Genomic DNA, 21,064 nt, shown 5'->3' with positions numbered 1-21,064 from the left:
TATTCACCTAGGCCTAAGGTCAGTCTGCAGCCATGCGTGCCTGCTGGTGTGCATGGACACACACACACATCACACCCCTACCTAACTGTGATATAAGGGAAATGGAAGTTGTTTATAGCAAAGACTATTATAATATGTAAGTGCCACATCCATGTTGATAGTGTGTCTGTGAAGTTCTCTGGTGTCTCTGCAGTTTATAGACTCTGTGAGGGATCAGCTAAAGAGGGAATCTACTATTGATACCCTGATGACTGAGACTAGAGTAACGTTCTCTTCTGAGCTAGTGACCAGGTTCATCTCTGAAACAGACTTCAGTGTGCTTGGGGCAATATGCACAAAACTGCACAAAAGTAGTTACTATTTTTTTTTAAATATAAAACAGAGACAAGTCAAAAAATAGAAAAATGCTTGGGATGGTGGGAGAAGGAGATAGTCTGGGATTGTAGGCTGACAGCAGTGTGTATGAAGAGCTGGGCAGGGAGCTTCCAAAGCTGGGAGGTGAAGGCATTTCTACAGGCCCAAAGATCAGGAAGAGGTGCGGGGGCGGGGGGGCAGGGGCGAAGTTGGAGGAGTGTGCAGCCAGGTAGTACGAGGCAGACAGCAGTGATAGGCTGGAAAGGCTGTAAGAGGCGAAGAGCAGAGCTGTTGTGCAGGATGCTTTTCACTGATATCGTGTGCCACTTACACACCATCTATTGCTGAGCAGGTCGGCACCAGACTTACTATGGGATTCATCCTTCTGGAGAATCTGTGCCCTAGTCTGGCTTTGTGTCTCTTTAGGGAAGTGCTTACTGCTCTTGGTAGTCAGGAGGAGTCATGACCTTAATGTGGGCTCTGAAAGGTAGTCAAGGCCAGTTCCACAGCATGCCAAGGAATCAGCTTTTTGTTCCTTGCACGTCAGCTCTGCAGTGTTTGGAACACTTCAGTAAAAGTAAAAGCACTCTACTAATTTATTTTTATTTTTGTATGTGAGTGTCTACTGGGTACATTTCAGTTCTTAAGGAGATTGTTAGCTTTTATGAGGAGAAAGGATGAGGAACGGAAGACAAATCTAGAGGCTGGGGAGATGGCTTAGTTGACAAAGTGCCTGCCACATAAGTATGAAAACCTGACTTCGATCCCTAGCACCCACATAAAAAGCTGGGTAGGATGGTGGCTCTGGTAACCCTAATGCTCTCAAGGTAGGACTGGGGTTCCTAGGCTAGCTTCACATAATTGGCAAGTCTCAGATCCCAGAGAGAGACCCGGTTTCAAAAAACAAAGTGTTTAGCTCGCACATTTCTGTCTGGTTTCCATATGTGTACACACATACATGAATGCATACAGACATATGCACATGCACAGACAAAGTGCAGCTATTAGGTCTTTTGTCTCCATGTGTAGTCTAGACCAGTCTCCCTCCTGCTGAGTGCTATGACTATAGGTATATACTGTTGCACTTGGTAGTACTTTGTTATTCAGAAATAACGGGGCTGATGATGGCTCAGTAGGTAAGGATGCTTGCCTCCATGCCTGATGACCTGGGTTCACACCCTGGGCACCACTTGGTGACAGGAAAGAACTGCCTGCCATAAGTTCTTTTTTTTTTTTTTTAAATTATTTATTATGTATACAATATTCTGTCTGTGTGTCTGCCTGCAGGCCAGAAGAGGAGAGGGCACCAGATCTCATTTCAGATGGTTGTGAGCCATCATGTGGTTGCTGGGAATTGCAACTCAGGACCTTTGGAAGAACAGGCAATGCTCTTAACCGCTGAGCCATCTCTCCAGCCCCTGCCATAAGTTCTTAAAAGAATATAGGAACGACCTGGAGAGATGGCTCAGCTGGTTTAGAGCACAGGCTGTTTTCCAGAGGACCAGTGTTCCATTCAAGCACCCACAGAATGCTTATCACCTGTAACTCCAGTTCCAGGGATTTCTGATGCCTTCTTCTGGCCTCCTCCGTACTGGGCAACAAAAGAAGACAATTTAAGATTCCATTTGAGGGGCTGGAGAGATGGCTCAGCAGTACGAGCACTTGACTGCTCTTCCAGAGGACCTAGGTTTATTTCTCAGCACCCACATGGTAACTCACAACTGTCTGTAAGGCCAGTTCCAGGGCATTCAGCACCCATCACATAGACATACATATAGGCAAAAACACCAAGGCACATAAAATAAAAGTAAATATTAAAAAGATTACATTTGAAAAATAAGGCACAGATTATTCTTTATAAGGCATAGATTATTAAAAACAAGATTTTGGCAGATTTTTTCCAGATTGCAGATTACATAAAAGATACTTACTTTGCCTTTGTAGTATTGCACTGAATATGTATTTTGCATTATTTAAACTGGCCCTATAAATTTTACATTAAAATAATAATTAAAAAACAAGGTTTGAGGGGCTGGAGAGATGGCTCAGAGGTTAAGAGCACTGCCTGCTCTTCCAAAGGTCCTGAGTTCAATTCCCAGCAACCACCTGGTGGCTCACAACCATCTGTAATGGAGTCTGGTGCCCTCTTTCTGGCCTTCAGGCATACACAGGAGACAGAACTATTATATAATACATAAATATTAAATAAATAAATAAATACATAAATAAAATAAATAAGAATTGAATAAAAAAAGAAAACCCAAAATAAAACCAAAAATCAAACATATTTTTTTTCCAGGCTTGGTGCTATAATCCCATAATTTAGGAAGCTAAGGTAGGGGGATTGCTGCGAGTTTGAGCCCAAACTGGGCTGCATAGGCTCCAGAGTGAGACCTTGTCTAAAAAAGTCAGACAAAGAAGGGGGCTTTGTTTCTCACTAGAGCATTTTTCTTGTGGCGTCTTAGGTTAAAATTGTTCCGTGCAGATTCTTTATAACTCCATAGGCCCCGTGGCTTGCAGCTGTTTGAGTGTGGTTGAGCGGACAGTGCCGGGAGCAGATTGTTGCCCAGCAGGAGCAGTTTCATAGCCAGATCCAGGTGAGTCCCTCAGACATGGATGCTTTGCATTTATGAGATGGCAGACAAACAGTTCATGCAGTAATTTTCGTTTTGAAGGATAAGACATCACATTTTAGAGTAATAGAATTGGGACTTTTCTTAACATTAAAAAATGTTTAATATAAGCCAGGTGTTGGCAGCGCAGCCTTTTACTTCCAGCACTCGGGAGCAGAGGCAGGCAGCAGATCTCTGTGAGTTCAAGGCCAGCCTGGTTACAAGAGCTAGTTCCAGGACAGGCTCCAGAACTACAGAGAAACCTTGTCTCGAAAAACCAAAAAAAAAAAAAAAAATTGTTGAAAGTACTTCTCTACACTTTTGCTCTCAGTGCATCCAGGAGGAGATAAAGAAGTTGGTGAAACTGCAGCTCAGCGCTGCTTCCTGGCCTTCCTGGAGCAGTGGCTCCGTCAGTGAACAACAGGTGCCATTAGAAAGCCAAATGGGCTGCTTTTCTGAAAACAGCGAAAGAAATGAGTCTGTTACCAGTTACCCAGAGTCTAAGGAACCCGAGACACAGCCAGAACTCTCCACGTCCCACCCAGACTGCAGTGTGGACAGCAGCTCAGTGAGCAGTGGCTACGGCACCTTCTGCATCCTGGAGATGAACACACACAAGGCTAAGGAGCCCCCAGAGCCCATGGAGCCTGAGGAGGCTTCCAAGGGGCAGCACACAGCCCCTGTGATGCAGGCACATGCCCCTGCAGGTGGCACAGCAGCCATGAACTTTTGTGCACAGACCCCCGAAGAGCTTTGTGCGCCTCTAAAGGAAGATGCTTCCACTTTTCCTGGTGAATTTGAACACTGTTTTCTTAGTGGAAACAAGATTTCAGAAGCATACAGTGGAAAAGCAAATAGGTAAGTAGAATTTCTCAGTAATTTTAAGCGGCGTTTGCTTGTTTATTAATGACATTTAGAATACAGTAAATAATACTTTTTTTTTTTGTTTTGTTTTGTTTTTTTTGTTTTTCGAGACAGGGTTTCTCTGTAGCTTTGGAGCCTGTCCTGGAACTAGCTCTTGTAGACCAGGCTGGTCTCGAACTCACAGAGATCCACCTGCCTCTGCCTCCCGAGTGCTGGGATTAAAGGCGTGCGCCACCGCCGCCCGGCTTAAATACTTTTTTTATTTGGTCCACAGTAGAATGAAATATTTTTGGACACAAATCAGCTTTTCCATTAAAATCTGACTCTTACATTGGAGCTGCATGTGGAGAACTGAAATAAACAGATCCAGTGTATAATGACCCCCGACTTTTCCCATGTTCAGTGCTTAAGACTGTTAAATGTGGGGCTGGAGAATGCTTGGCAGTTAAGAGCTCTGGATGCTCTTTTACAGGACCTGAGTTCTGTTCCCAGCACAAACATGGTGGCCAACAATTGTAATTGCAGTTCCAGTTGATCTAATACCCTCTCTTGACCCCCTAGGACACTTTACATGTGTAGTGCAGTGTGTATATATATATATATATATATATATATATATATATATATATATATAGCATGCAAGTAACACACCCATAAACAAAATCAACTTTTAAAAAGACTTTTTTTTTTCTTTCTTGAGACAGGGTTTCTCTGTGTAGCTTTGGAGCCTGACTTGGAACTCACTCTGTAGACCAGGCTGACCTCGAACTCACAGTGATTTGCCTGCCTTTGCCTCCTGAGTGCTGGGATTAAAGGTGTGCACCACCACAGCCTGGCTAAAAAGACTCTTAAATTTAGGCTGGGTGTGGTGGCACATGCCTTTAATCCCAGTACTTGGGAGGCAGAGGCAGGAGGATCCCTGAGTTGGAGGCCAGCCTGATCTACATCCAGGACTGTCCTGAAAAGAAAAAAATAAAAACCAAAAATACTTCAAAGTCAAAAACAACAATAAATCTTATGAAATTTTGTGGTTTCCCATAAGTTTTCACTTTTACACATCTGAAATGTGTTTTAGAAGCTGGGTATGGTGGTGCATGCCTTTAACCCTAGCAGAGGCAGGTAGATCTCTGAGTTCAAGACCAGCCTCGTTTATATAGCACGTTCCAGGACAAGGGCTGTATAATGGAGAGACTCTTTCTCAAGAAAGAAAAAAAAGAAAAAAAGAAAAGAAAAGAAAGGAAAGAAAAAGAGTTAGGAGAATCAGGCAGGACCAGTGGGATGGCCCTGGATAAAGGTGCTTGCCTTGTAAGTTTAATGACCTGAACTCTACTCCCTTGACCATGGTGGAAAGAGATAATTGATCCCACAGACTTGTTCTCTGGCCTTTATGTGCCCACTGTGGCACACATACACCACTCAGATACAGGGATAAATAAATACATCAACGAATGAAGGAATAAAAATTTCGGAAAAATTTGCAGTTGGAGGGATGGTTGAGTGGTTTAAGAGTGCTTGCTGCTGTTCCAGAGGACTGAGCTCCCAGCACACACACAGTGGCTCCAAGGGTAGTATACTAATGTCCTCTTTTAGCCTCTGCAAGCACCAGACCTCTGCAGGCCTGTAGCATTCACAAATAAACATAGGCAAAACCTTTGAATCCATAAAAGTCTTTTTACTTTTTGGCTGGGCAGTGGTGGTACACTCCTTTAATCCCAGCACTTGGAAGATAGAGGCAGGCAGATCTCTGAGTTTGAGGCCGTCCTGGTCTACAGAGCAAGTTCCAGGATAGCCAGGGCTACAAAGAGAAACCCTGTCTCAAAGGAAAAAAAAAGAGACACTTTTTACTTTTTATTTATGTGCATTGGGTTTTGCTTGCAGGCATACCTCTGTGAGGGCGTTGGATCACCTGGAAGTTGGCATTACAGACAGTTTGAGCTGCCATGTGGGTGCTTGAAATTGAACCCATTTCTCTTTATCTCTGAGCCATCTCCCCAGAAAAAATAAATCTTTAAAATAAGAAAGTTTAGCATGAATTCTAGTTGGTCCTTAATAATATAAAAACCCCGAGTCAGATACAGGGGTCAATTGCTGAAGATCAGGAGAAGCAAAAGCAGCTAGCCACTGGAGAGTTCTTTTACCCCTCTCAGTGCTCAGACTGAAGGAGCCATCCGGTCCTCAGATTGTCTTCTCAGACTTCATACTCAGACTGCACTGTTTTCTACAAACACCTCAGACTGCACTAAGCTCCTGCCTCCTCCCCCTTATATTCCTCATTCTGTCCAGCTATATCATTCCTGTCTACCTACTTTCAGTGCTGAGATTAAAAGTGTAGTGATTCTCAAGGTCCTGGGATCATGCTTGTGTGAACTCTGTTTCTCTTTTAGACAGATTCAATCTTGTGTAGCCCAGTGTGGCCTTGAACTAACAGAGATCTGTCTGCCTCTGTTTCCCTAATGCAAGTATTAAAAGCGTGAGCCATCACTTCCTGTCCTCTAGTGCATTAGCTCTGCACTTTGATCTTCAGGCAAGCTTTATTTGTTAAAACGCAAACAAAATATTACTACATGAAAGAGTTTTAGGAGAATCAGTAAAACATCATTTTTTTTTGTTTGTTTTTGTTTCTTTGAGATAGGGACTCTATATAACCCTAACTCTCCCAGAACATGCTGTAAAGACTAGTCTGGTCTCACACAGAGATCTGGAATCTGAGTGCTGGAATCAAGGTGTGCACCATTGCCCCTGCCCCGTTTTACTACTAGTAGAAAAGCAAAACACTGCCCATTGAAGCACTAGGTACTGTGCTGACTAATGGCTTTTAAACTAATTTTGTTTTTCTCCTTTTAAGTAGTAAGTCTATAACATCATGGGCACAAAAGCTGAAGCAGAACCAGCAAAAGCAAGCACATACAGAAGATGGCTACTCAAGACCTAAGCCAGGGAGCGAGTTAAACCGGAAGCCTCCAGTTGAAACAGTAGGTGATAAGTGGTCACACTGGGGTTGCTGTGTTTTTACTCCTTTGTTTATTTACAAATCTTTTTTGTCTGTCTGTCTGTCTGTCTGTCTTTTCCCTCCCTCCCTCCCTCCCTCCCTCCCTCCCTCCCTCCCTTCCTCCCTCCCTTCCTTCCTTTCTTCCTCTTTCTTCTTTTTGGAGACAAACCAAACCAAAGAAACAGACAAACAAAAAACAAAAACAATCCTCCAAACCCCAGTTCATTAAAAAACCAAAAAAGCTTTGGCTGGGGGTGTAGCTCAGTGATAGAATACTTGACTGATGTGTGCACATGAGCACCTGGGTCTTTTCTCTAGCATGGCAAAGTATACCTTCAAATAGTATCTCTTGCTAGTACATTGCAGCAAAGTAGTACTGTACGTACTGAGCACCTTTGAAATACCTTTCTTAAAACTGTTGAAATTTAGACAATTCTGATTTTATAATCTGAATTATAAATTGGTAATAGATTAATTTTTGTCTGTGGTTGGGTTTGCTGTCTAACCCAGGCCGTCTCTTCCTCTTGCCTCAGCCTCCTGAGTAGGCAGGACTGTGGCAGTACACCACCATGCTCTGCAAGATTGAAAGTGCTTACACTCTGACCCAGCGACTTGCTTAGTAAAGGGTCATAAGACACAACGTTCCAGTGTCCTGTTGTTGCTCATTAATGGCCTCAATTGTAATGGGATAGATAGTACCACTCAGTGCCCCACATGGACGTTTCCCAGATCAGTCCTGGACAAGCTGAGAGGCCCAGTGCCTCAAGAACTAAGTCCTGATTGTCCTGAGCGTGGGGCTTGCTGTACCCTAGGAAACATTCATAAGTGTTCCCAAGTCTTGTTTTTTTGTTTTTTTTTCATTATCTGTTTACTCTTTACTTACTTTGGGTGTGGGTGTACACAACTGAGCTCAGATGTGGACGTTCAGAGCACTGGAGATTGAGCGCAGGCTGTCAGGTGGTAACAGGCACTTGCACCTCTGAGCCATCTCACCATCCTTGTCCCCCAGTCTTTAAATTTATTTTTTGCACTCGGGAGGCAAGAGGCAGGCGGATCTCTGTGAGTTCGAGACCAGCCTGGTCTACAAGAGCTAGTTCCAGGACCGGCTCCAAAGCCACAGAGAAACCCTGTCTTGAAAAAAACCAAAAAAAAAAAAAAAATTTATTTTTTGAGTCTAGATCTCACGTTGTAGTCCTGTCTATCTGGAACTCACTTCTGTAGCCCCAGGTCTGGCCCGGAACTCAGTGACCCTATCTTTGGATGTGTGGAGAGTGAGACCGCAATTTCAGTGGAAGTTTTATAAAACAGGAAAAACTGTTATGTAGAAGAATGTTCTCCCTTTATTGCCAAACTACTACAAAAAAGTAGCAATTTTCTACCCTAATCTCCAAATAGAGTTTCAGACCACCATTCCAAAGAGATGAACACCCCACTATTGATGGCACAGCGGCTCACAGTGAGAGCCCCACTCAGAGCGCTAAAAGGACCTTTCCAGAGTGCACTCCACAGAAGGTGATTTTGAGGTAGTTACTGGATGGTGACGGGGGGATGGCATGCCCGATGCATTTCTTTGTTGGAGAATTCTGGATTCACAGAAGTTGGACACTCTTGAGCCTTCTCTGTGCCCAGTGTTTTTAGTTTTTATTCCGCAGTGGGAACTGCTTATCAGAATTCTCCTCTGATGGGGTTTTCCTCTTGCACAGTGCTGGTTTATTCTGGGAAATAGCTACTTTGAAGTCCGTCTTGACTTGGTGCATGTGTGGCACAAGCACTTTCCAGGCCTAATTGCTCTGTTCTTTGGTCATTTGTTTCCATTTCATGAACTGAAGGACTTGAGTTTTCTCCCATGGGCCCTTCGACTATGCTCCTGAGTAGGTCCCTTGTGAGCTGGGCTCAGGCCAGCAATCTTTGGCTAAGAGGGCTTATATTAGAAGGCCTTTGGTTGAATCATGCTGTACTTTATTTCAAGTGGCCCTTTCTTCAGTGGATGGCCTTTTAATGGTGGTGGTGGGAGGGAAGGGATTTATTTGCCCAGAGGCTTGCAGCCAGCCATTTGCTGTTATAGCAGTGTTCTAGTGCATGGTGTGTGTTTGCTCCTGGCCTGGGGACTGAACCTCAGAAGCAGTGTGAGTTCTAAATATTTTACTTGGGAGTGCTTGACTTGGTCCTTGATAATCACTTTTTCCAGACTAGAACAGTCAGGAGTTCTAAGAAACAGTTTGTATCTTGATAAAAAGAGGTTGGAATGGTACCTTTGTACAGCAGACTTGTTGATTAACTTTTTCTTCTAATAAAGTATTGCCCAGGTCTTTGACTTGTGGAGGATGAAAAGAGGAGGAGCACCTAGTAAGATATTGGGTGAAGGTGTTGCTCGGGTGTGGCTGGCACACACGCCTTTAATCCCAGCACTCAGGAGGCCGAGGCTAGCAGATACCTGAATTAATAGTTCCAAGACTGCCAGGGATACACAGAGAAACCTCGATACATTCATAAAACCAAAAATAAATTTAAAAAATAAAGAAAAGGAAGAGAAAAAAGAAATGTCCTTGCTAAACATCTCTGTTTGAGACAGCTTTTCATTTCTTTGTAGTGGTAAGCATGGAAACCTAGCAGAGGCTCTTTGTGTGCAGCCAGCATTCCACCATTTGCTTGCCCATCCCCAGAAAATAATTCTTGTGTGACGGACAGTGTTAGAGGGTACTAGGATTCGTGTGTGTGTGTGTGTGTGTGTGTGTGTGTGTGTGAACACCTGCAGGCACCTATGGAGGGCTGGAAGTTGTAGGTGGTTGTAAGCCATCTGATGTGAGTGAGGGCTGTGAACTGAATCAGGTCCTTTGCAAGAGAACTACTTGCTCTTAACCCCTTAGCTGCTGGGTCACCCTCTGAACGCCATGTTTTTTGTTTTTAATCAGAAGGGGTAATAAGCACTTTTATTCTTTGCTGTGACTAGCAACCATTATTTGTTATATGAGAAATACACAGGCTGAGAGCCTGTGCCATACACCTGTAATCCTAGCACTTAGAGGGTAAAAGGCATGATGATCATGAGTCCACAGTCAGCCTGGACTCCATAGTGAACTCCAGATAAGCCTGGGCTACATACGCAAGTCTCTGTCTCAGCAAAACAACGGTTTGGGCCTGGAGAGATTGCTTAATGTTAAGAGCTATGGGCTGTTTTTTCAGAGGATCTGGGTTTCAGTTCCCAACCCTATATGGTAGCTCACAACTATCTGTAACTTTTAGACTCAAGATTACCTGATACTATCTTCTGACATTCCTGGGCACCAAGCACCACAAATGGTCCTATGGGCATACAACGCAGGCATAATACCCAAATAACATAATAATAATGATGATGATAAAAAATTAAAACCCTCAAACACACGGGCTAGGAAATGTTAGTTTATGGTCAAAGTGCTTATTCTAGCTGGCCAGTGACCTGGTTTGATCTCTGTCACCAAAACACACACACACATCACACACCACACCACCACACACACACACACACACACACGAGTCTATTACTGGGGATATTGAAGGTAATGAGTTTCAGGTCATCCTGGGCTTTTAGCAAGACCCCTGGTCTCACACAAACAGAAGGAAGTGTGAATTGTAACTTAGAGGTATGAGCATTTTGCCTAGTTGTGCCCGGGGCCCTGGGTTTAATGTTGTTCACAAACAACCTCAAAATTAATTTGTTATTTGAGGTTTCATATTGATTTGTGATTTTGAGTCATTTGATTTATTGACGTTGTGATGATATAAACAGATTAGATTAGTAGGTTACACCCCCCCCCCCCCCCCCCGCAGGGTTTCTCTTTGTAGCCGGATGTCCTGGAACTTGCTCTGTAGACTCAGACTAGCTTCAAACTCACAGAGATGCCTCCTGCTTCTTCCTCCCAAGTGCAGGGATTAAAGGTATGTGCAACATGCCTGACTAATTTTTTACTAAATGACTAATTCTAGATTTCTCAATTACTGTCAGAAATCGATAGTAGACTATAAATACAGTTTAGTTCTGAACTCATATATTACCACCTTCTCTAGCTTTCTAGTTCCTTCTAACGACCCTCTAGTTCCATAGTGTTCAAAAAAGAAGCAGGCAGCAGCAGCAGCAGCAGCTTTGACAGATGGTGCAGGGAAGAAGCTGCACTGTTCATCTTTCATACTGTATTCTTGCAGCTGCGGAGATTCAACACTCTGCTCTTCGTGGCCTGCTGAGGCCCCTGTCCTGGGTCAACAGTGTGTGCCACAATTGCATTTAACTGCCCCCAATTGTCCTTCTTCCTCTCTTTCAGTCCACCTTGCTGCTCGCCGCTGCCACACATCCTTGTGCCTTTTACCTCAGTAACCAACTGAAAGCCCAAGTTCTTGCTTGTCTGATTCAGGAACAGGTATTGGAACTTAAACTATTTTTTACATTTTTCAAGACAGGTCTCACTATGTAGATCTAGCTGTCCTGGAATTCCAATATATGATTAGTCTGGCCTCGAATCTCTAAGCCCCCCTATGTGCTGAGATTAAAGGTGTTTCAGCACATGGCTTGGAACTATTAAATTTAAAAGAAAAAAAAAAATCTAACCTTTATTTTGATTTATGTATATGAGTGTTTTGCTGACATGTGTGACTGTATACCATGTCCATGCCTGGTGCCAGTGGGAGGCCAGAAGAGGATGTTAGGTTCTCTGAAGCTGAAATTACAGATGTGACCTACCATGTGGGGGCTGGGGAATTGGACCTGGGTCCTCTGTAAGAGCAACAAGTGCTCTTACTACCAAGCTATCCCCTAGCCCCCTGAACTTACAGAGTTTATTTTACCCACCAGCTTGCTTTCATTTTCCACTGTGGTATGAGAAGTGTGTGCAGTATCCTCTGACTTCACCAAAAGCACCTTGTGTTTCTCTCCACCATTTTCACAGCTTTCCCGTTTGCCTTAGTTTGTGTTAAATTCTACAATAATGGAGTGAGGCAGTGCACCCCACAGAGGCTCCAGACAGTTGCAGAAACCATTGCAGACGTTTTCTGTTGTCCACAGGGTTCAGCAAGTTCCAGACCCTCTGCAAATCGTGGCCAGCTCTTCTGTCTTCTGGCTTTATTTGCTGACTCCCTTATTTCAGCTCCTTTACCCACATGGCACATCCACTTATCAGTTTGAATTAGCTTTGCTTGAACAGAAACTGGAATCCAGTGCCTCTCTTCCTGTTCCCCTGCTCCCACAGCTGTGCACTCCCTTTCTGCCCCCTTCGGGACCTGCCTTCCTGCCGCCGTTCTACTCCACCCTTCTTCAGTCAGTGCTGCCAGCACTCCCATTTCCTCAGAGTAAACAGCCAGCATCCTTATGGAACCCCACAAGGCTCAGCAGGATGGAGCTGATTGCCTTTTCCTCTGTGATTGAGACTCTGTCCACTTTTGCCTGAGGTTTTTTTTTTTTTTTTTTTTTTTTTTTTGAAGACTTTGCCTGACCACCTCCTCCACTCAAATATTTTCCTACTGATGGGAGGAAACTCTCCTAGTAGTTACTTTCTTAGTGAACCAGCCTTTACCATCCTTTTGAAAATAGTTCCTGCCCCCAGAACCCCACCCACCTTTTATGTGAACCTCTTTTCTTTTGAAAAGATCCCGTGTATCCCAGATTGGCCCAGTTGCTGTTTAACTGATGAGAACTTGAACTCCTGTTCCTCTGCCTCTCCCAGTGTTAGGATTATGGCAGTGTGTCAGCATGTTTTAATGCGGAACTCAGGGCTTCATGCATGCTAGGCAAGCACTCTTCCAGCTGATCTACGTCCTTATGTATGTGTGTGTATATTTGCAATACATGCATGTTCTTGCATGTAGGGACACACAAGCACATGTATGTGCATGCTTGTTGAGGCCAGAGGTCAACCTAGGGTGTTTGTTTGTTAGGAGCTATCTATATTTTTTGAGACAGAGTCTCACTATGTAGTCCTGGCTAGCCTAGAACTCACTATGTAGATCAGGCTATCTTTAGTCTAGGGTCACGCTCCCTGCCTTTGCCTTCTAAGTGCTAGGATTACAGATATATGCCATTATACACAGAATTTAATGGAGAATTTGAACCTCTTTACATGATTATATGGAAGTCTGTAATTTGTAAATAACATTCTCTTAAGTTACATTTTTAGCTATTACTAATTCATTTTGTTTGTTATATTTTGAAGCAAGTTTTTACTACATTTATTATTGTTTATTTGGGCTAGGCGACAAGGGGACATACCGTTGTGTGTGTGTGAAGTTCTCTCCTTCTAGCATGTGAATCCTGGGACCAGAACTCAGGTTATCAGATTTGGAAGCAAGAATCTTTAATCTGAGCCCTCTCACTGACCCGTGATTGAACTGTCTGTGTAGAACCTTTCCTCACTCCGTTTTGTTTCTCTGTGTGTGCACATCAGGGCTGACGTACTGGAAGCTGGAGGAGAAGGACATGTATCACTCTTTGCCTGACACTTTGGAGAAGACTTTTGCACCGTCCTCCCTAGACAGACCACTGAGCCAGGTAATGCAGGGTACTGCGTGTGTGCTTTTGTTTTTATGATTGGAGATAACTTTGTCATCATAGATTTTTTTTTTTTTTTTTTTTGCATTGTTTCAGTTCCAAAATTCTGGGGAAAGCATAGGGCTTGAGAGTCAGATTGACTTTTCAAACTAGATCTCACCTCATTTCCTGCAAAAGATTACTTTAAAGTGGAATTAAGCTAGGGGGTGGTAGTACATTTTCTTACTCTTTTCTTTTTCTTTCTTAAGACAGGGTTTCTCTGTAGCTTTTGGAGCCTTGTCCTGGAACTTACTCTGTAGACCAGGTGGCTTTGAACTTCCAGAGATCAGCCTTTCTCTGCATCCTGAGTGCTGGGATTAAAAGTGTGTGCCATCACTGCCTGGCTCATTTCTTATTCTTAGTACTAAGTATGCTGAGGCAGGTGGATACTGTGAGTTGGAGCCAGCTGGGGGAACATAGTGAGATCCTAGTTTCAAGAAAAGCAGAACAAACAACAGTGAAAAATAAAGGCTGGGGAGAACGAACTCGGTCAGCACGGAGTTTGCCTTACAGTCAACAGCCCCGGCTTTTAATCCCCATGATTGTTGTAACTACGAAAAGCTTGCGTGCTGACACATGCTTCTCACACTGCCCCAGGCAGCTGGAGCTGGAGCCAGGCAGTTTTAGGGTCAGTCAGTTTGTACTAGCTGGGAAGTTCCAGGCCAGTGAGAGCGTCTGTCTCAAAAATAAAGGTGAATGAGGAAGAGGTTGTCCTGTGGCCTTCATATAGATAAACAATTTTGTTGAACACACAAATGCACAACACGGACAGACATAGACCACACAGATATTAAAAACTAACAAGTAAACATGTGGAAGCTGATGTTTTTTGGAATTAAATGTTTCTTGCCTACTGTTTCTTTTCTTTCTCTTTTTTTTTTTTCCTCTGGTGTAGTAGGTTTATTGGCAATTAATTTTTTCCCTTTCCCTTTTCCTAGGCCTGACTGATGTGTGTCCTTTCAAAACTCTACTTGATGCATTTATAACATAATTATGAAGCCTTTAACTTACAGTATTTTCTTTAAGAAATATATTTTGTGTCTTTTACTTTTTTTAAAGACAACGTTCAGGTAGTCCCAACCTGACCTTCAACTCATTGTGTAGCTGAAAGTGACTTTGAACTCTTGATCTTTTTGCCTTGCCATCCCCAGGTCTGGGATCCTAGGTGTATGCTAATCCTCCCAGGCCTTCTTTCTCTTACATGCGCTGATGACGTAAGGAGGAGAGTGCACTGGGGAAATGCAAGCTTTATAAGCAGTGGCACTGGGGGTACGGATCAGACGTGGAGCTCTTAAGTTGCAGCGCCCTTGAATTGATCCCCAGCATCACAAAACAAAGACCCCCCCCAAAATAAAACAGGGAAATAGAACAAGAAGAAGTAAACACACACACACACACACAAACACACACACACACACACACACCACGAAAGGGTGAGAGATAAAATAAAAATAAGAAAAGCCTAGTGTGGCAATAAGGTAGAGACAGGTAGATTGCTGGAAGCTCAGTGACTGCTAGTCTAGCCTGCTTGGCAGAACTGTAGCACAGTAATGAGAGACTTGTCTCAAGCAAAAGGGAGAAGATTGCTTAAGGAATGATACCAGAGTTTGCCTCTGATTTACACACATACACGAACCCACAAACATGAACACACAAGTATGATTTCTGGTAAATTGTGTATATTAGTGTATGCTTATAGTACTATGCTTGGGAGGCTACAGTGGGAAGATCACATAGGTCCAAGAGTTTAAGACTAGCCTAGGCAACAGAGGGACCTTGTCCACACCCCCAACAAGAAAATCCATGGTACCTTTGTGGGATTTAGTAGGGTCTAAGTTTTTAAAATATATGATGGTTGGGAAGATAGCTCAGCAGTCAAGTAAAGGTACCTGCCCACCAAGCCTGACAGCCTGAATTCAACTCTTCAAGCTGCTGTGGCACATGCCACGGTACACATAAGATCATACATGAATGTAATACAAATTTTAAAGTTCTTTTAAATAACAAAGAGAGAGAGAGTGAGAGAGAGCGAAGCCTATATTTGTATTGTACTGTGTGGTTCTAGGAACCTGTGGAAGCCAGAAAAAGGGTATTGATTTCTTGGGATTTGAGTTAAGGGTGGTTGTGAACCACCATGTGGTTTCTGGGAACTAAAAGCCAGGTTGTCTGAAAGAACAAGTGCTTTTTTACCTGCTCAACTATCTTGCCAGCCTCTGTTCTTGTTTTCATTGTCTTATGTAGTCTACTCTGACCTGGCATTCAGTATTGACCTTGACTCCTGATCTTCCTGTTCCCACTGTTCCCTGTTCTGTTCTGGGGTTATAGGTATTGCTCAGCTAAAACTTGGTGTTTTTTAAAATACAGTATTTTGGACTGGAGAGATGGCTCAAGAGTACTGGCTGTTCTTCCAGAAGACCGTATAGAAACAAATAATAAAAGCCCAATGACAAAAATTGGAGTTCAACCCCAAAATGGCTTAGTTTGCTGTTGCCCAGCCTTGGTAGAGGTAATACGTCTAGTCTAGGGGCTTGCCTGTCTTTTCTGGTTTTTGGGTTGACTTCCAATTTCTGTCTCTGGGCTTTTATTATTCATGCTACAGGACCCAGGGTACAATTCTTATACTGCGTAACTCCAATTCCAGGGGATCTGATGTTGAGTTTTGGCCTTCTCAGGACCCCCAAAGATGCCAATGGTAGCCAGTCATATATGCAAGCAAAACACCGATACACATTAGAAAAAAAAAAAGGAAAGAAAGCCCACACATAGTAGGGTTTCTGTAAGACTGGCCAGTGCTCTTCACTGCTGAGCCATGTCTCCAGCCCTCAAACACTTGTTCTTTTGAGTAGGGAGACAGAATTTTAGTCAGTTTTCCATTGTTGTGAGAGAGAATGTATCAAAAAGGACAAGAGACTTATTCATGGCATCAAAGTTTCAGTTCATTGTTATTTCAAATTGCTTTGGGGTCTGTAGTGAGGCCAAAGGTCATGGACAGACAGCAGAGAAGACGGTCCGTGAAGTAAAGAAAAAAGAGAGGAAAGGACCAGAGTTGTCTCTTGGAAAGGACATGTCCCTGGTGGCCTAGCTTCCTTCTACTAGGCTCCACCGCTTCAAGGATCCAGTGTTTTCTGATGTCACTGTCAGCACATAAGTCTTTGAGGGACGGTGAGGCTCCAGACCATGTCAAGGACCGCCGAGGATTATATTTGTGGACCGCTAACCAGGTCCCAATGTCCTCTTAGTCCCTATTGTTAGGAGATAAGCAAGTTTCCATTCTGAAGGAGGCAGCACCAGAAAGGTCTTCAAAGCTGATATTATTAATTCGAAAGTCTAGATTTTCAGTTTATTTAAAAATCTTCCACAGATTTTTTTTAAGGTGCTGATCTTGATATCAGATTTTTTCATTGTTAATAATACCGTTTAAATTATTTTGTTTCGTATCTTTAAGTTTCGCGCCAGTAATGAGATGAAAGTGACTGTCACTGTTCTATCCTAGAAAACAAAGTGAAAGCAAAGCAAGTTTCTTTGATGGGGGACCTCACCCTTGGCTTCAGTCCCCAGTCACCTGATGAGTGACAGTAGGATGTTCTCTTCAGCCTCACTGTCCCTCAAAGACTGAGAGCTAAGCCCACTTTTCCTGATAGCCAGCAACCCAGCCTGATCACCAAGGCCTCAACCTGATGCTTGTCCATCTACTTCCAGGTCCTGACTCTGGATCCAACCATACATATGAAGCCAATGGAGAAGGCTGCGGGGATTCGGCCCCATGGCTTTTTTGAGTGCTCTTGACGACAGAATATCCTTTTCTCCAGACTCTGTTCTGGAGCCAAGCCTGTGCAGTCACTCTGACCGTGACTTGTTTTCACAAGCAAGTCATATGCTTCTCAGCTATCTTGGTTTCCCCAAATATCCTTCAACTACGAAAGCGTCACCTGTGGACACTTGGAAAAGCCATGCATTCCACAGTGAAAGTAGGACGGTTCCACGGTCCCTTCACTCTGCACCATCACTAGCAACGATATCTCAGTCAGAACTGTAGACGAAGAAAACACTGTCACAGTGGCTTCCGCCTCAGTCAGTCAGTCCCAGCTTCCAGGTACAGCCAACAGTGTCCCAGAATGCATTTCATTGGCTTCTCTGGAAGATCCTGTGATGTTGTCTAAGTATGTATTTCAGCAACTGACTTATACTGCTAATTGTTAATAGACTTGTGATGTCTGATTGAATGATGAAAATGGTTTTTATTGGACCACAGTAAAATATAAAATCTTAATGAAATATAACCATGTGTGTTTTTCACTATTGACAGCTATGTTGAAGTGAAGGATGTTGATAAAGGTTGGGTATGGTGGCACATGCTTGTAGTCCCAGTACGTTTTGAGATAGAGGCAGGAGGAATCTCTGTGAGTTCAAGGCCAGCCTGGTCTACAGAGGGGAGTTTTCAGGCCAGCCAAGGCTATGCAGAGACCCTGTCTTAAAATCAGAAGCAAATGGAGCTAAGTAGAATGCTTCTATGTCTGGAGCATATGGGACGTCTGTTTGTGTTTTCCAGGGTGGATGGAGGAACAGTTTGAACTCTGGCTGTGAGAATGGCTTGTGGTGTGGTTTGTAGCTACTTTTCTCATCCCGTGACCAAACACCTGGCAAAAGCATCTTAGGAAGGAAGGGCTTGTTTTTGGCTGACAGTTTGAGGGGTACAGTCCAGCACAGTGAGAAGGATGGTGGCCGGCGGCAGACATGAGACTGCTGGTCACGCCATATCTGCAATTGAGGCACAGAGAGAAGACACTGGTGCTCAGCTTACTTTAACCTCTTTGTCCTTTTTCTTTAGTCTGGGACCCCAGCCCATGGACATTCAGAGTGGGTCGCTTAAACCTTTCTGGAAACACCCTAACAGACACACCTCTGTTTCTCTTAGGTGACTTCTGTCAAGTTGCCAGTGAAGATTAATTGCCATCCCTTTCAGTTAGCCCTTTCAGGTCCATCCCTTTCAGTTAGCCCTGAAACATGTGGCGTGACTGTCTTTCCTTAGAACATCTTCCCTCTCACCAACAGAATCCGGCAGAACCTCAAGGAGAAGCACGCACGACACATAGCAGATCTTCGAGCTTACTATGAATCAGAGATAAATAGTTTAAAACAGAAACTGGAGGCAAAAGACACTTCTGCCGTTGAAGAGTGGAAGAAGAAAAATGAAATTCTTATAGACAGGTAAGGCTACCATGGAGCTAGTGTTTCTCCACCTTGTGTAGATTGCTTCCACAAAGTATATCATGGTGTGGTATAAAATGCTGTGATAAACGCGTGCTTTGTATCTGAGAATTTACCATACAGACGTGTAAACTAGGACATGTCTGGAGACACAAGGGGTTAATTCTCGAGTAACTGACACAAGCCATGCCTTTTATGTGGGTAAAGTTCTGAAGGAGTAGAAGTCAGCAAATGAAGAATAGTTTGTGGATCTTTACCACTGTGGAGTCCTGGGATGTGGGCTGGTGAGATAGCTAAACAGGAAGCACACTTCCCACCAAGCCTGGTGAGCCCAGCTTGATCCATGGTACTCACATGGTGAAGGGGGAAACTGACATTAAAAGTTGTCCTCTGACCTCTACTCACACTATCCATTCACATACACACTAGGAGTATACATACAAAATTAGAATTCTAGCCAGGCAGTGGTGCATGCCTTTAATCCCACAATTTAGGAGGTAGAGGCAGGCGGATCTCTGTGAGTTCAAGGCCAGCCTGGTCTACAAAGTGAGTTCCAGCACAGCCAGGGCTACACAGAGAAACCCTGTGTATGTGGGTGGGGGGGAGCGGGGAAGATGAAGAATTCTGGGACTTTGAGTGCTAGGAGTGTAGCTCATTAGTAGAGTATTGGGCTTAGTGTCATGAGACCTTGTGTTTTAACCCTAGCTTTATAACGAAAAAGAAAGAAAGAGAATGTGACAACTTTTGTGTGTGGTAGAGGGGGGGCAGACAAGGGACGGGTAAAGACTATATCATATACATGTATGGTACAGGCAAAGAACAAATTTAAATAACCATCTGAAGAGATGCATACTGCTCTTCCAGAGGTCCTGAGTTTAGTTCCCAGCACTGATATCAGGTGGATTACAGTTGCCATTAATTCTAGCTCCAGGGAATAATGGTAGGGGGAGCCCACTAGAGATAACCACTTGGATACAGTATAGCCAGTTGAAAGTCTTTATTCCAACTGGCTGGAACCACATCCAAAGTGTCCATAGACCTAGGTGAGGCCCCAAGTGTCCAGAACATGGTTTTTAAGGGCAGAGACCTCATCTAGTAATCTCTTTTGGAAGCTGCAAAAATAGGCAGTTTGAAGCAAGCAGTTTTTGCTTTTTTGTTTTGTTTGTTTGTTTTTCAAGACAGGGTTTCTCCGGAGCCTGTCCTGGAACTAGCTTTGTAGACCAGGCTGACCTCAAACTCAAAAGAGATTTGCCTGCCTGAGTGCAGTCCTGAGTGCTGGGATTTGTGGGGTTTTTTTTGTTTGTTTGTTTTGTTTTTTTTTTGAGACAGGGTTTCTCTGTCGCTTTGGAGCCTATCCTGGGACTAGCTTTTGTGGCCTCGAACTCACAGAGATCTGCTGCCCGAGTGCTGGGAATAAAGGCATGTGCCACTGCTGTCTGGTGAAGCAGAAACTAACATAAGCAATTAGGTGAAGGAGGTTCCATACAAACAAGCAGTTTTAACATAGGCTAAGATGAGTTAGCTAGTACATCCTGACATAGAGATGGGTAGTTTTCCATGGGATTCTAGTTAAATCTAGAAACAGCCTCTGGAAGAATATAAGATGGAGGAACTTCTGTACTGTCTTTCCCCTTCACAATCTGGTGCCTGCTTATGAACTGCGGATACCTGTGGACATGTGTGATTCTCTCTCTCTCTCTCTCCCTCACATACACACACACACACACACACACACACACACACACACACACACACAGACACAGACAGACACACACACACAGACACACACATACATTTTAAAAGAAAGATTGTGAGACTGAATGTAAAGTGTTTAATGTAGACCTGGCATGTAAATCGGTTAACCTGATTTATCATTAAACACTGAGTCAGATGGTAGCTGAATTTTGTGGACCTTGTTGAGGTCTGCGATAACTTGCAAAGAATTCTTTAAAGAAATCGTAATTTAGGGGCTGGAGAGATGGCTCAGAAGTTAAGAGCATATATTTCTCTTCCAGAAGATTCCAAGTTCACTTCCCAGCACCCATTACAGGTAACACATAACTGCCTGTAACTCTAGCTCCTGAGATTTCCTACCTCTGGTCTCTGATGGTATAGACACACACACACACACACACACACACACACACACACACACACACGATTAAAAAGAAAATAAACCATTGTCCTGGAGATGGCTTAGCATGTAAGAGCACTTCTAGGGAATCTCACAGCAGCTAGTTACTGTCTGTAAGTCTATGCAATTCTATGTAATTCTAGTCTCAGGTGAGCCAGTGCCCTCCCAGGCACTGCAGTACTTACGTGGTGAACAGATGCTCATGCAGGCAAAATACCCACACACAAAAATAAAATCTCAGAAGAGTTTAGCTAAAAAAAAAAAAATAAACATTGGACATGGTGTCGTAAACTTTCAATTGTAGCACATGGGGAGGCTAAGATAGGCAGATCTCTGAGTTTGAGGCCAGC

The 21,064-nt window shown here is 43.6% G+C and overlaps 1 protein-coding gene across 1 annotated transcript in view; it reads left to right on the top strand.

The window, feature by feature from the left end:
• The window catches only part of Mphosph9 (M-phase phosphoprotein 9), a gene marked incomplete at its 5' end in the record, with an annotated part of 66,025 nt that overhangs the window by 6,777 nt on the left and 38,184 nt on the right, over positions 1-21,064 (top strand). The window contains 10 exon segments of the mRNA XM_038344455.2: positions 2,859-2,951; positions 3,298-3,824; positions 6,676-6,802; positions 11,118-11,166; positions 11,169-11,213; positions 13,230-13,333; positions 17,072-17,140; positions 17,142-17,346; positions 17,349-17,532; positions 18,425-18,580. Coding sequence (XP_038200383.2) covers positions 2,859-2,951; positions 3,298-3,824; positions 6,676-6,802; positions 11,118-11,166; positions 11,169-11,213; positions 13,230-13,333; positions 17,072-17,140; positions 17,142-17,346; positions 17,349-17,532; positions 18,425-18,580 — 1,559 coding nt within the window.

Source organism: Arvicola amphibius, chromosome 10 (assembly GCF_903992535.2).
Source record: "Arvicola amphibius chromosome 10, mArvAmp1.2, whole genome shotgun sequence".
Lineage (NCBI taxonomy): Eukaryota > Metazoa > Chordata > Mammalia > Rodentia > Cricetidae > Arvicola > Arvicola amphibius.
Note: the sequence above shows the minus strand (reverse complement) of the source record. Positions and strands in the feature narration are given on the sequence as shown.